The 15,697-nt window shown below is 37.9% G+C and overlaps 1 protein-coding gene across 1 annotated transcript; it reads right to left on the reverse strand.

The window, feature by feature from the left end:
• Positions 1 to 753: 753 nt before the first annotated feature.
• Positions 754 to 11,820, reverse strand: LOC145771619 (cAMP-dependent protein kinase type I-alpha regulatory subunit-like). The gene is made up of 8 exons (XM_082583334.1): positions 11,686 to 11,820; positions 11,481 to 11,546; positions 9,461 to 9,646; positions 9,014 to 9,214; positions 8,133 to 8,352; positions 6,591 to 6,712; positions 5,754 to 5,835; positions 754 to 3,810 (listed from the first exon to the last, which is right to left on the reverse strand). Exons 1-8 carry the CDS (start codon positions 11,776 to 11,778, stop codon positions 3,638 to 3,640), a joined length of 1,143 nt encoding a protein of 380 aa, XP_082439460.1. The 5' UTR covers positions 11,779 to 11,820; the 3' UTR covers positions 754 to 3,637.
• Positions 11,821 to 15,697: the final 3,877 nt, after the last annotated feature.

Below are 15,697 nucleotides of genomic sequence, written 5' to 3' on the forward strand. Positions count from 1 at the left end.
TGCCTATGCAGACGTAAAATTTAACTTAATTTCGCTATAACACACGCTGGTGTTTGTATAGAAATAAAAGATTAAACAACGTTGAAAGAACATTCAAAGTTGTTGAAAGAGATAAAACTTTAACTTGCTTTGTCTCAAAAGTCTTATTTTGAATTTAAGTACCGGTAGTTCTTCAATTCAGGTCTTCAACTAGGCTACTACTAGGCTTCAACTAGGCAACTAGGCTTATGTCAAGGGATGACCACCTCCTCAACCAGATTGTTCTAAACTCGCACTCCCAAAAGCCCCAGCGCTTGAAATCTCGACGCCCGTTCTCCCGACATGCTGCAGCTATGTGCAAATCGAACTTCCACATTTCCGAAGTTTGGAACCGTGAATGGAGAGAAGTTGCGAAACCAACTCAATTCACAGTCCTACCCAATACCAACACCCTACCTGGAGCAGAACTACCCCGGAAGGAATGGGTGAAGCTCAATCGCCTGCGGACTGGAGTGGGCCGTTTTAGCAGCAACATGTTCCAGTGGGGCCTCGCCGATTCACCATCTTGTGCGTGTGGCTCAGATTTTCAAACTGCACACCACATTATCTATCAATGTCCTGTATACCGACCACAAGATAGACATGTGGACCTAACAACGCTCGATGAATACACAATCCATTGGCTGCTGCGCCTGGATGTAACAACGTGATCTGTGGCGGCCTCAAACGCAAGAAGAAGAACTAGGCTACATCCCATACAAAAGAGAGTTATGAGACATCTACACTTTATTGCGGATCATTAATGATTTCGTTAACGAGCATGTGTCAAAACTCAAAACGCTTGGATAATACAGAGTTTCAATACATTGTATCGTAAACTATACGTACCGCAAGATTGGACTTCGCATGAATGGGGCAATAACTCAAAGCGTTTCACAGCTTTCTGAACTAGACAAAGCCTTTAGCTGAGCCTAGCAAGCAGTTGCGGATTCGAACAAATGGAAAGAGGACAGTAGCGTTTGATGACCATTTTTTGGGAGTTCACATTTTCTAGAAGATTTTAAACACATGGCTGACTTGCACAGCGATTATTTATATCACATCAGTTCATTGAACAGCTCTTGAGAAAACTGCAAACATAGTGCGTGTTTAAAGCCAGCTAAAAAAAAAGAACACTCAAAATATGGCTACCGAATGTCATTGAAAGAGGTTACACAACAGGTTAGTTTCAAGATGGGCATTGCAAGAAAAATGGAGAGGCGAAAAGCCAGCCTAGAAAGGCTAGTATTGAGCTTGGAGATGCATTCCTACGAGATCTTGGTTGTTGTCACAAAATATTGCGTTTCCCCTCAACTGATGGGGGCTTGTACCCAAATACTTGTCTAGACCCCCTATTGCTTAAAGGCCTAGACACCAACGTCTGCTTTTCTGTTTGCAATGCAAGGTAGGCTACATGCTTTTATGTTTGCAATGCAGATTCCACAGCGATACGCTGCTGTTGTCATAAAGAATGCATTCGCACTTGTCTATTGTTCACGAAGTGAAACGATTAGTGTTTTAAGGCTGATGAAAATTGAGAATTGTCAGACTAACATAACACCAAACTACAAACAGACAACTACATGTTAACAATGGAGCTTAGTGTGTGCAAATTAGAACTGTTTGATACAAAAATGCTTTAAAATACTCTACACAAGAGTTCCGTGGCCCCATTTGAAATTAAGGTTGTTAGTGAAAAATTGCGCTTTGCCAAATACAGTTACCAGACTGTTAAAACATCAGTGAAACACAATATTGAAGTTTTCTTAAGAAATGTGTCGTCAGATTTTGTGAAAATGTCATCAGTGCAATATGAGCAGTTCAAATATTACGCCACTTTCCTGCCAGACATTAAATCAAACATTTTGTACATTGATTCAACATCTGCAGACGTTGAATCAATGTAAAAAATGATTGATTTGCCATCTGGGATGTGATGGCCAGGGCACAACCCTCAAGGGCGTCATATGATAACAGAACAGTTTCACGAAAATAAACGCATAGACACCCCTGCCAATAAATCAGTTTCTTTTTGTATTGATTCAACGTCTGTAGACGCTATTTCGATGTAAAAATGGATTGATTTGCTGTCAGGGGCATGTCGCATCACTTTTTACGTCGAATTTCGATCATAATAAAACATTGACAGCTCGGACCAGCAATGAAGAAATTAAAATTAGTTAAAAGTGAAAACAGTTTTGCAGCCACTCCACAGACAGTGGTGGAAGTGAACTTGGAAAGAAAAGCCTCGAAATCAAATCCCCAAATTATTATCATTTTTTTGGAAACACCTCCTCTCCCTTAGAGGTGGAGAATAACGTAACAGTTGTGATTTTTGGAAAGGGTTTCTCAAGTCTGGAATTTTTGCCCTGTATTGTTTTGACTTTTAAAATGACGTTGCATTGAACATTCAAAACGTTATTCTGATCACCAAATAACGTTAAATCAGCGCTAAAAGGCTGTCTGTTGCCAACAAACTTCCAATGCAGAGAAAGCGAATGATTGCTGGAGAAGAATACCAACGCTACAGAACCGGGAATACCGGTTGCAATCTCAATAGGAGCTCTAGCTATACAAAACATAATACTTTGCATGATTTTGAGGGCAACATATTCCCAGACAGCAAATCAGTCACTTTTTACATTGATTCAATGTCTGCAGACGTTGAATCAATGCACAAAATGACTAATTTACAGACTGGGTTGTTGGAGAAAAGGTCCTTTCTAACTTTACTCCGCTAATGAGAACTTTCCTTTTTACATTAATTCAGTGTCTGAAGATGTTAAATCGACGTAAAAAGAGAGGGGTTTTCCAAGATGAACAAAGACAGCAGGTCTTTGCATTCAAAAAAAAAAAAGACGAGTGAAAAGCTTTCTTTAGATAAGGCTCTGGACAAGGTGGCCTACGTATACCCGTCAGTAACGTTCGGCCTACGTTTAAAGAAGATAATTGCAAACAAATATTCACAATAAATTTGTGTTGGCGTTACGGAAATGATAGAACACATGAGAAGATCCCAGCCAGAAAACTATTCGTTTTTTTACATTGATTCAACGTCTTCAGATAATAAATCAATAAAAAACGACTGGTTAGATGGCTGGGTAGGCTTTAATGAGCAAAATGGCAGCAATAAGAGTTGATATTAAAGAACGAAAGGAACAGACTATATTAAATACGATTTAGCTTATCCTAGAGAAAATACTAAAGTACTTTCCATCACTCGGAAAGCATAATCTCAATAGGTCACAAGTAAATAAAACATTTTACAACGCATACCGTGTGTGATAGATAAGATGCGGCGCAAATAGGAATGAAACTCAGCATTGCCTCTAACTCTTGGCGGATGCACGGAATGATTGGTACTCAGAAAGAAAATCAAGCGTTTTTTTCACTGATTCAACGTCTGCAGACGTTAAATCCATGTAAAAAACACTTAATTTGCTGTTTGGGTATGACCGGTTATATTTTGGTCACTACAAGATAACATTGATTCGATGTGAATGTATCGTTATTCTACTGGTTGAAGCGTCACCATTTGCGAAAATGTTTTCAGGAATAAGTCGAAAATTGTTCATGATCACAAGAATGATTGAGAAGAGCATTTCCCCTCGTTTTCCGTTCACACAGACAAGGATACGTAGCTGTTATATTGCTGAATGTTGCGCTTTAGAATTTCCGAGCACTCTCCCAAAACCCTTTCGAATCGTGGCCGGTCCAGTCGCACGCATTTAAGGACCGTTCTTGCTACAACGGTGGCTGCACGGGGGCGGTCGAGAAGCAGTGCAATTTCGCCTGAAATTACAAAACAGAAAGAAACATTGACGCAAACTGATAAATTGACGTTGACGCAAAGTGATCAATTGATGTTGACGCAAACTCATAAAAATTACCTGATTCCTCAGAAAAAAGAAAACAACTACAGTAATTGGCAGTCACCGTTTGAACTTATGGCAGTTAGAGACTAACTTTTTGCCATGCTGAAACTTATTCCCTATCTTATATATTCTTATGCAGCTAAATTATTATCATTTCTAAAAGAGGAGTGTTGCGTCGAAAACGTACCATTTACTTCCTTATTTTTAATTAAAATAAATATGTTTGTGGTGCAGCAAAGAGAAAGATCCGAACATAAAGTGATATCACTGTAAACTGAATGAAGACGGTAAGTGGAGCATTGTTAGATTCAACAGAAATGATTTGTTTTAACGTTACGCTTTTGTTAAAACACGTTTTTAAAACGAGGCAGTATTAGAGATACCATCTCTGTTTGCAGACAATAGTGATTCGTGATGAGGTTTATTAAAATTATTCTGCTTTGTCACGACTTGAGAAACGAATTGACAGTAGACTGGCATTTTAAATGAAGCTGGAAATTTAAACGAATTCAAAACTCGCTTCAAAATATTCTGTTTTACTGAATGTGTTGTTTTATCACCTTCATCATGGACAGCGCCTCTCCCAGTCAGTAAATCAGTTATTTTTTTTACACTAATTCGACGTCTGTCAATAATCACAGCAGTTTTAGCATCTTCGGTACAAATTATGCTCTTGTCCAGTCAGCAAATCAGTCACTTTTTACATTGATTCAATGACTACAGACGTTATTATTTCAGATATTATTAGACTGAGGGCGATTGTCCTACTGTTGACCTTGATGTTTCGGGATAAAGACCACACTTCTTTGAAGCAAAATAGAGGGAGAGAGAGACTGAATGATAGGTGAACTTCTAGATCCCAACTAGATAAACGACTTGTAGCAAGAGAATTTGATTGAAAAGGATGTGACATTGTGACAACCTCTACTTTGCTGCAGATTCTCTACTGCAAGCTTCACCGCCTTTACATGGATTTAAAGCCTGCAGACCCCGAATCAATGTAAAATATGGATTTTACTATTTCGGTGATTCTTCGTTTAAACTTTGCATGATGCACTCTGGCAACCCAGGATTTATCTTTTGACCTCCCGTAAACTATTTAGTTAATAATAAAAGTAATTTGCGTTCTTCTGGTGACTGTTTACTAGGTTACCTCCTGATGTTAAAGATAATAACTAGCTTTTGTATTTCCGACGTTTCGTCAGTCAGCACGACTGACTTTATCAAGGTGGCTAAAACAGGTTAACACAACCTGTTCAGCAACGATGGCACAACACAAAAACATACTGATAAAATGAATAAAGTAATTCTGATTCTTGCTGCTTTACTTTATTCATTTTATCAGTATGTTTTTGTGTTGTGCCATCGTTGCTGAACAGGTTGTGTTAACCTGTTTTAGCCACCTTGATAAAGTCAGTCGTGTTGACTGACGAAACGTCGGAAATACAAAAGCTAGTTATCATCTTTAACATCAGGAGGTAACCTAGTAAATAGTCACCAGAAGAACGCAAATTACTTTTATAATCAAATGCCTGGTGAACAGTCTCTCTCTGTTTTAATTTAGTTAATATTATATGGAATAATAGAAGTATAATGCGTCACGCTGGCCCATGCTTTAATTTTTCAAGTTATGCAGACAGCAAAATTCGTGATTTTTATATTGACTCAACGTTGTTTCCTTGACGTTGAATCAATGTAATCAATGACCAATTTGCTGTCTGGAGAGAAGCTCTTCAAGAAAAGCATAATGGACGAAGTTAAAAGCATTAAACAATTTTCTTTCCGAGGTCGTAGAGTTGAGTGTCAAAATAGCATTTGAATGACATTTAAACACCTATCGAACCGTGAATAGCAACTTACCGAAGTAGTCGGAGGAGCCTAAGGTTCCAACCTGCGTGTACTTGTCATTCTCCGCACGTCTTTGAAGAACTGCTGCAGTACCCTGACAAAGTAGCACTTTAATAATAAAAAATCTTTTTATCACATTTGCAATGTATCTGTTGCACGTACAATCGTATATCCTATGAAAGTGTGTGCAAGGATATTGCAGTTTTAGATGATTATAAAATTTTGGCATTTCAAGGAGGCAAACTGTAGCACGGACGATTGTTGCTGGTTGTCCAGAAATCAAACATTCTACTTGTTTGCTTTCCGGACCAAGAGCATGAGCTTTCTGCAATTCATTGTTAAAAAATCAACTCACACGCTTAACAGAAGCCTTTCATACGTCAGGAAAAGAGAAGAAGCAAACACGTTGGAAAGTCAAATATATCACCAAAGTGTGCTCAGAGTTAAAGCTTCGATGGATTTTTAAGTTCCAAAAGTTTTAAACTGGAGGCCCAGACAACAGAATCCGTCACTTTTACATTGATTCAACGTCTGTGTAAAAATGACGGATTTTGCTGTCTGGACATTAACACTAGTCAACGCATGTCTTTTTTACATTGATTCAACGTTTATCAGAGATTAAATCAATGACAAAAGACTGATTTGCAGACTGAGAACCAAACAAGCAAAAGTTGTGTTTCTACATTGTTTCAACGACGTAGTATGTTCATATTTTCTACAGCAATTCTCGATTTGCAATTATTTGTATAACTAGCCAAATGCATATATGAATACAGACATGCTGCCTAAAGCGTATGCCTTGATTGGCGTGTGCCACTCAAACATAATTAACCTATTGTTCAAGCTTACCTCAACAATAATAAAGAAGTCGTTTCCTGCCTGCCCTTGCACAACAACTTCCTGTTGAGGCTCAAAGGACACAGGTTCCAAAGCGTCTGCTACGGTGTTCCTCTCCCACTTGTCCAGTGACTCTGTCAAGTTACAACATTGATGGATAAGTCTAAATAGCCGCAGTAATGGATCCCTTTTCGTAAACGTTATAGAGCAAGGGTGCTCAAAGTTTTGAAGTCAGATGTGAGTCTGGCGGGCCGCATTGCAATTTTCACATACTTTTTCATTGATTCAGCCGCAGCTTTAAGATCTTATATTCTAGAGCTCAGACGGGGGTCCGCAGATGTTGTTGACTGGGCACAGCTGTTATTGAATATGTACTTGCTCAGGTAAAGCAGTGAGCATACGCTGTGGTAGTTATGACTGCACAACTACACATCATTGAACTGGAAGTAACATTGACAGAATGCCGAGAAATATGCGTTTCAGGAAGTTTTGATGGCTAGCGTGGGGGCTACACCCGTACACCGGTGTGGTTAGCAAAACGCAATGATCGCTGTTCCACAATGAGCGTATTATTTTGTTCTATTATTATATGAGTCAAGCTTGTGCTGGCGCCAGGAAGATCGCTTCTTCCAAACAAAACAGCTTGAAAGAAGCAATTGTTATTGCTTTGCAGAACACCGCGACTCCGACAGTTGTTCTTTACCAATTTTCTAATTTGAACGACCTCGTCCCATAAGACGAATATTGAGCAAAGACATATCAGCAAAACTTGCATTGAAGATATGTATTTTGACGTTGGTTCATCAAAATGTGAGTTTAAACCTGGAAATTGACAAATAAGATAAAATCCGATAATTTTCATTCTGCACAAGAACTATTAAATTTAAACTATGTATTAAGAAGGTTTATATTTTAAAGGGAAACGTCAATAAGTGTCTGGTTCATGTCGGAAAATCATTCGCTTAAAGTCAGAGCAACGTCATAATCGCATTATCGGGTAATAATAGCAAGCAGGCTGTGTCTTAAGGTCTTGCCCGATACAAATAAAATGAACACTTTTTTACATGGGTTCTAATCATGACCTTCTTTATATAAATGAAGATGAACCAACTGAAGACGCTATGGTTCCAATACATTGGCACAGAACGACGTTCAACAAAATCCTTTCAACAATTAGGTTGAATAAACTTTTGCACAAACAGCGAAGTTGCAAATAAATGAAAAATTATAATGTTTCTGCGCAGTCGAGCGTAGCAAGAATTGATAGCGACGAAAACGTATTTCGCCCACGAGGCTGGGCTCATCAGTATCCAACCACAAATTCATGGCACCAAGCTCTCAACCGTTGCTTTTGGCAATCCAGTGAATGCTTACACCCAGATAGCAAAGCAGTCGTTTTTCACATTGAATCAACGATTGCAGCCGTTGAATCAACGTAAAAAATATGCCATTTTTTGCAAAACTGCAACGTTGCTAGTCGTTGAAATGATATAACTGGTAACTTTTACTGCTTGGGTTATATTATAACTGTCATACAAGTTTTTATCCACTTACCCAATATTGACACTTTGCTGAGAAATTCATCGTACATTTTACGTTTTTTCAGCGTACTTCCCATCAGGATACGGCGGTAACTGTCCCGGTCTATGGCCCACAGCTTCAAAATAGATTTGGCCCGAACATCGGCCGCTCGGGGAGTCCCATAAATCAGAGCCAGTTCACCAAAACTGGCCCCTTCCCCCAAAGTACTGATGTAAGTATTGTCCACATAAATCTACAAAAGGAAACATTTAAGATTTTGAATGTTGTAATCATAAGCAAGCAAAAATAAATTGAAGCAAAATTGCGAACATTTTCGGCTACACGTCTAGCCTTCGTCAAGCCATATAAATCATGCTAAATGCCATGTTGTTGCCCAATTTCGTTTGCTCATGATTTTAAAAATGTCTACCAAAATTCTATCCATAAAATTTGTGTTTTAATCGTCACAAATTAAAAAATAGAAACAGACTTATGGCACAACAAACTTTTTACAAACCAGCAAGATACAAAAAAGCGACAAAATGGTAACTTGATTTGCAAAATCCTTCCGTTGTGTATTGATCCAAAGTCTAATCAATTCAATAACTGGCCTCATGCGGATATTACATTATCGACTTTGAAACATCGAAATATTGATTTACTTAAAAAACACCCAACTTTGGTTTGAAAGTAAGCCTACTCAAGCAACGCAGCTTTACCTCATTACAAAGTGAGTGACAAGAGTGACTTACGACGAATTACACAAAAATTCAACCTTGTCGCAATACGTCTTGAAATAATAACGACCCAGCGTATATATAAAGCAATCAACTTTCTAGCTATCTTCTCGATGCAACTACAAAGAGTAGAAAACTTTCTACATATATAATGTGTAAACATAAATCGCCTCTCACATCAACTTCTCCTTGGTCGATGATATAGAAGTTGTCTCCATCGTCTCCTTGCTTGATGATGAACTCCCCTGCGATATGCTGAACTGGAAACATGGCGTCGAAGATGTCTGAACGCTCGTTCTCGTCCAAATGGGAAAACAAAACATTCTTTTCAATGGCTTTGGATAAGGCGGCCATTGTTTTATAATCCTTCGTGATCACCTGGTAAAAATTGACTCAACGTTTATTTCAAGAGGTAAAATTAACACCTTCTGGTAAAAGCAGATGACGTATATCTTCTTCGGGCTTCATTCCCACTTCAAGTGGGCTCACCAGTGTACGTGCAGTATTTTCAGTGCACAGATCAGCAGCTGACGCGTGTACTTCCATGTTTAACAGCAATTAAAACTGTCTACTCTACTTGCCCTTGCTTTTATGAACGTAGCAGTTAATTAAAAAAAAAATTACCTTTTTGACGTAATTCTTGACATCATCATCAGTGTAGACCTCTGCACTGACAGCTCCTCTCCGTCTTATCACTTGCCTGTTCGTTGGAGGAGTCATTGAGATCTCTTCCTCTTCCGTTTCTTCTTTTGTTGGCGACTTTCCGGTAGTTTGAGCAGCAGGACGAGATGTTTCAGCGGCAGCTTCTTCCTGTCAAAACATTAAAATTTAGTAAGACTGTTTTCTGAAACAAATTAAACTTTCAAATCGTCAATTTCTTGAGATTCAATGGCGGCCAGATCACCAGGTCAATGTCATACATTCCAAAGACGAGTTAGTGAAGCAACAAATTAGTCATTGGTGCGTGTAAGTACAGCTTCCCAGAATCCCAGTTGCAAGTTTTTCGTAGAAAAAATATTCTTAAGTGACCGATTATTTACTTTTGTCCACTCCTTGTATCAAGTGCGGCCAATGATGCACTGACGCAGGGTCCACCCAGAAATGTGTTGTTGACCACAATCTTGGTTGTTTAAAACCAGGGTTGTTGGTATTCTACCCGACCCAAAAAAACCCGGGTGGGTTTTTTTCATAAAACCCACTTAAAAAAACCCCAAAAAAACCATAAAAAAACCCAGAGCATCATATTTGTCCAGTTTTTATTGGAAAATTAAAAAAATTTACAAAAACACAACAAGGCACTTACAACAAACTTTAAATTAGGACTTAAGGATGTGATTGTGAAGTAATTTCCAAGAATAAACTGAAAACGTAGTGGATATTGCACAGTACACAAAAATCAAGTAATGTCACTTTGTGTATACTACACTAAAACTCATTTATGCAAGAAGGCCTTATAGTTAAATTGGTGAAAGTACTACTCTACTGTAGTCTGTATATATGATGTGAAATGCAATTTAGGAGGCTATTTACCAATTACAGATTCTGGATTCTAACGCATGGCTGTTTCAGAGCATTTGCCTAATTGGCCACGCAATCGCTCAATTGCTCATCCATTACTATATATAATATATATATAAATGATAAAAAATATTTAAACATGATGGCATAAATGCTCCTTGCCTTCAAATCTAAACAAATGATGCAATAATGTGATTTCTACCACAGTAGCATCAACTTGGTATAGAAATCAGTGGATGATGCAACATCCAACTTGATCTTGAAACTAATGGATGATGCAACATTCAAGCAACAACAGCCCTAGTGCATTATTTTATTGAGTTATGCCAGCATGTACTGTGAGTGAAAGGCACTTCACTCGTAAAAAGTAGTTTTGAGGTGAAATAAGCATGAATCTACTTTTTTTGCATCTTTTTTAAAAAAACCCAATAAAACCCAAAAAAACCCGGGCGGGTTGGGCTTTTTAAAAAAAAAAACGGTTTTTCTCAACCCTGTTTAAAACACTTCTTCACAGAAATTAACCTTCAGCCGTTCAAAGCCCAAATCCAAGCCAAGCAGTGACTTTTAATTTAGACAACAAATCTAAGACTTTGAAAGGTCAGATTACAATATTTACAAAGTATATATTTACTTAAGATTTAACTCTAATAACACCATTCATGAATGGCGTTCTTGATTAATTTTCATTAGATCGCGAGTCAAAGCATCATTGAAATTTCGCTTGTTTACTCAACGTCGCACACCCAACACAACAAGCATTTTGGCACAAAGGTTTTGAAATTACGGTTGTGATTTCAAAACCCGTTTATGCACAAAATTGCATTGAAAATTGAGCTGCTCTGAGCCAGGGCTGTAAAACACTCAGACAAAGTTAACATGAAAATTTTTGCAAACTATTCAAACAACTGCATAAACGCAGGAAACAACTTCAAGAACTTTGTACTGAATATTAGTGTGAAAAGTTGTAAGTAAGCGAATTGCTTGCTACTTTGGCTTACTTGAGTGTGACAAAAAATGTAAGCCATTTACAGCATGCATACGGTGCGCTTTAATTCATAATTGTATAAACAAAAAACAATTATAAATACACAACAATACAGGATATCAAACGTCATAGCTCTCATACCTTTTCCAAACTTTCAAAATGTGCTCTAAGATACTTCATTGGCTTATCAGGCTTGTCAATGCAGAGCTGAAACACAAAACAATATGAATGGATGATGCACATAAAACCACAGAAGTTTTTGCTTACAAAGACGCTATGTAACGAGTTAATTACAGTAATTCAACAACTAAGAACCAAACAAATGGCAACGTAATACTCTGCTTACCTGAACAATGCATTCTTTCAAAATTTGTTGGATTCTATGATCCTGTACATAACTTTCACAATCCTTCAAGCCTTGCTCTTCTTCAGCAGACATTTCAAGCCAACTATATAGAAGTTTTCACTCACAACACAAAACAAGAAAAATCTGTCAAAATTGAATTTCATAGAGCATGTGTGCAGTTATTAAATGCATTGTTGTATATAATTTATCTTGGATATTTCAGGCCCAAAAATCACATTTTGCAATGCCAGCTTACCTTTTTTTTTTAAACGTTTTGTGCAAATATGTCGTTGGTAGCCTGAGACTTAAGATTTTTTCAATATTCTGTCATACATATCACCACACCAAAAAAGTATGATACTGTATATTGCTTAGATGCTCTCTGTCAAATTTTTCATACTATTCATCAAAATTGTCAACAGTATTAATTGTGCCAAGTTGGTTATATAGAAGAAAAAAAAAGCTTTTAAATACAGGTGTGGTACCTCAATGGTAAACAGAAGCTTCCTTTCAGTACGCATGCGTGCGCATGATGCACTTCCGGTGCAGCAATACACAATATGCTGTAGCCACTGCTATCAACTTGCCTGCCTACTGCCAATATTGTGTCAAAACCAAGAGATTAAGTGCAGCAACAAGAAAAGAAACACACTGGTGCTGAATGTTTCAACTAATTGCTAATAAAGATAAGATTAAAAATTCTTCTTGGCACTATGTTAATTTTGCCTACCAACAGCCAACACCTTGTAGAATATAATTAACATTTTAGTTATGCAGTAACTTGTACCTAGTAATTGATACAATTTTGCAATTACCAACTAAGCCACTTCTAAAAGTTCAGCTAAAATCTTAACAGGGTTTGCTGACATCAAGCATAAGAAATCATTTCAAAGTATCCCAAGTGAATTTTGGCTTTGGAAAAGCTTCTTCTTTAAGCTTATCAATAATGCATTGCTTTAAATCCAATGTATTGACTATAACCTAATTCAGTAAAGGTGAATTGAAAGCACAGTTTAGCTATAGCATGGCTGTGTTTAAAGATTTGGCAACAATCTACTAAAAGTGAAACCTGTCAAAAAGTCACCCAAAAAATTAACTGGTCATCAAATACCATAGCAACCAGAGACAAGGAAAGGCTCTGACCAAATGAACAAGCATACTAGCCAAAACTGTTTCAATGGCCATATTCTATATATGATATAGATGCTGTAATTTTCATGGTAAACGAAAGAAACCAAAAGTTCTTGTGGGAACATTTTGCTTGCGTTTTTACTCTTTGGTAGTATTTATTAACTCAGCTACACTTTTGTTTTACATAAAATGGTTTAAATATTGACTGTGGCTGAACTTGGCACACAGTGAAATCTATGTGCTCACCATTAAAAGCCACAGCATGAAATGAAACTTATTGTGTTTCCTAGTTTTGTATACTGTTTTACAAAGTTTGACATATTTTGTATGAATATATATACACCAAACAATGTACTCTTAATTACCGACTTTTATAGCCAATGCATACTACCGCAAAAAAGCAAACCCTAGCTTATAGACTACCGTACTACATAAAGTGGGTCTGCTATTATGGTACCCGGTCAATTGGTCGACAGTCATTTGGTCGACAGTCATTTGGTCGACAGTCATTTGGTCGACAGTCATTTGGTCGACAGACATTTGGTCGACAGGACGTTTGGTCGACAGACATTTGGTCGACAGGACATTTGGTCGACAGAACGATTCATTTTAGGGTTAGGGTTAACTAACCCTAACCCTTAACAAACCCTAATGTCCTGTCGACCAAATGTCTTGTCGACCAAATGTCCTGTCAACCAAATGTCTGTCGACCAAATGTCTGTCGACCAAACGTCCTGTCGACCAAACGTCTGTCGACCAAATGACTATCGACCAAATGTCCGTCGACCAATCGACCGGCCACTTTTCGGTGAGTCCGATTCGGTGAGTTCCTAACCTCTAACCCTAAAACGACAATGATAATTAGGCTACGGTACTCGATAATTTAAGAAAAAAAATTGAAAAAATCACCGAATAGGGATGGGACTCACCGAAACGGGCCATTCCGACATAAAGTAACCATGTGGCCTTTGAGGTGATGACTAAGAAAGAGAAATCAGAAAATCAAAGAAATATCAAAAAATTCAGAAATACAAGTACTGAATTGTACTGTATTAATTTATCATCTCCGCTTGTAGCAGATTGCGCATCAACATGGGTTATATAATTGTTTCCAAGAATGGTGATTTTGAGCAAACTTGCCAGTGTTGAAAAAATTGAGTTTGGTCAATGTCTGAATGTTGCCTTGCTATCGTTTTGATTGTCTGCCACATTAAAATCAAAGTGTTCAATAGGGATCCCGAAGAACAATAAACAAACAAAATCACATCATCACATGAATGTGATATTGGTTTTTACAGGCCTTAAAACTCGTGTTTTTTTCCGGCAGCCATCGTGGCCTACCGAGAGCTTCTTCTTGGCGGCCAAATCTGCGTGCTTGGAGGCCAAAATACAATAACAATAGCACATGTAAATAGCATTAAACTTGCAACAATGTTAAAATGATCACTTAGCGTTGTTGAAGTCTGGGCGACGTCCTGCAATAGAATCGTTGTACCACGCATTAAATGCTTTATCGGGATGGTAATCCGGTATTGCGGGACCATCTAACGACCCTAAATTGTTTTAACTGCTCGCAGCTCAGTAAATTGTTTCAACTGCATACCGCCTTTCATAAAACCTAACCATTTATTCCGTTATGATGTCACCATTGAGGGTGTGAAGTCACTAACCCACAGCGTTCTCAACTATGAAGACACCTGTTTTACCCATGGATGTCAACTAACCTATTTCTCCTTTTTAACAACGATTCAATATCCGACAACACTGAATCGATATAAAAACGACAATACTGCCAGCCGATGTAAATTAGCACTTCGGATTAACACTTTGTTAAAATAAACATCGGGAATTGCAAACAAGACTTACAGCGCTGGTGATAGCAGCTGGATATATTCAATACAACAGTAGTGACTATGATGCGCTGACCTAATTCTGCGTCACTCTTTGATACTACATATTTTCGACATTTAATCCACGATCATTCTATTGCGAAATTAAATAATTGGCTAGAAGGAACCGGCGGCCAAACTTGGCCGACGGAGGAGGTAGCACAGGCGGTCATTCAAGCACTACTTAGCGGCCATGGTCGCCGGCTGCTTTAAGGCTTGTTTTTAAAATAATAGGGCCTATGAGTGACTCAGAAAATTGGAACAGTTTTGTAATTTGTTGTTCTTCGGGATTTGATTTAAGTAAACAAATCACTGAGCCCAGAGAAAATATTTTGAAATAATCAAAACACTTGAGTGCATTGGCATTAACATCTTTCATAAACGTTTCAATAAAATAGGAAAGTAGCAAGGTTAGCTTGACAAGAGAAAACGCTTTAGACAGATCGATGTGGAGGCAGGGTGTGAACTGTGAAGGCAATTGCGGTACTTGGAGGTGAATCTGGCCAAGCCACCCTCGGTAACGGGGACACCACCGGATTAAAACTGAACTACTACTACTACATATGACACCAATAAAATAACAAAATCTATTTTCTATCAGATGCAAGACAATGTGAAGAACATAAAACAACTACTTTAATGTCTCATGCAGTCAAACAACTACTGAGAGTCATCATGAACAGAATCAGAAATACTGAGAAAGAAGCAAACACAGACTTATGCAAGTAAAACAATAAGGCAGTCTTCACTATGGAAAATCATGCCAGGGGTGCTTTTTAAAATAAACCCCTGGTTAATAATGTAATCGACTAAACTATTGTGTAAATTAAATTGGGACAGTAACATTACAATGAATAAAAACAAATAAGTTGTTTAATAGTACCGTACAGTGAGCAATTCATATTGATTGAATCTTTATCCTCGGACTGGGAAAGCTTCTTGCAGAGCTTAATCCTGGCAGTTTCGCCTACTTGTAGAGGCTTTGAATCACT

Source organism: Aplidium turbinatum, chromosome 6 (assembly GCF_918807975.1).
Source record: "Aplidium turbinatum chromosome 6, kaAplTurb1.1, whole genome shotgun sequence".
Lineage (NCBI taxonomy): Eukaryota > Metazoa > Chordata > Ascidiacea > Aplousobranchia > Polyclinidae > Aplidium > Aplidium turbinatum.

What these genes read in the sequence shown, in the direction of transcription:
- LOC145771619 (XM_082583334.1), bottom strand. Translation starts at nt 11,778, where the DNA reads ATGTCTGCTGAAGAAGAGCAAGGCTTGAAGGATTGTGAAAGTTATGTA. An exon ending in CAGCAAAGTGTCAATATTGG is followed by an intron (nt 6,713 to 8,132) that starts GTAAGTGGATAA and finishes GTAACTTGACAG; the next exon opens with AGTCACTGGACAAGTGGGAG. An exon ending in ACTTCTTTATTATTGTTGAG is followed by an intron (nt 5,836 to 6,590) that starts GTAAGCTTGAAC and finishes CTACTTTGTCAG; the next exon opens with GGTACTGCAGCAGTTCTTCA.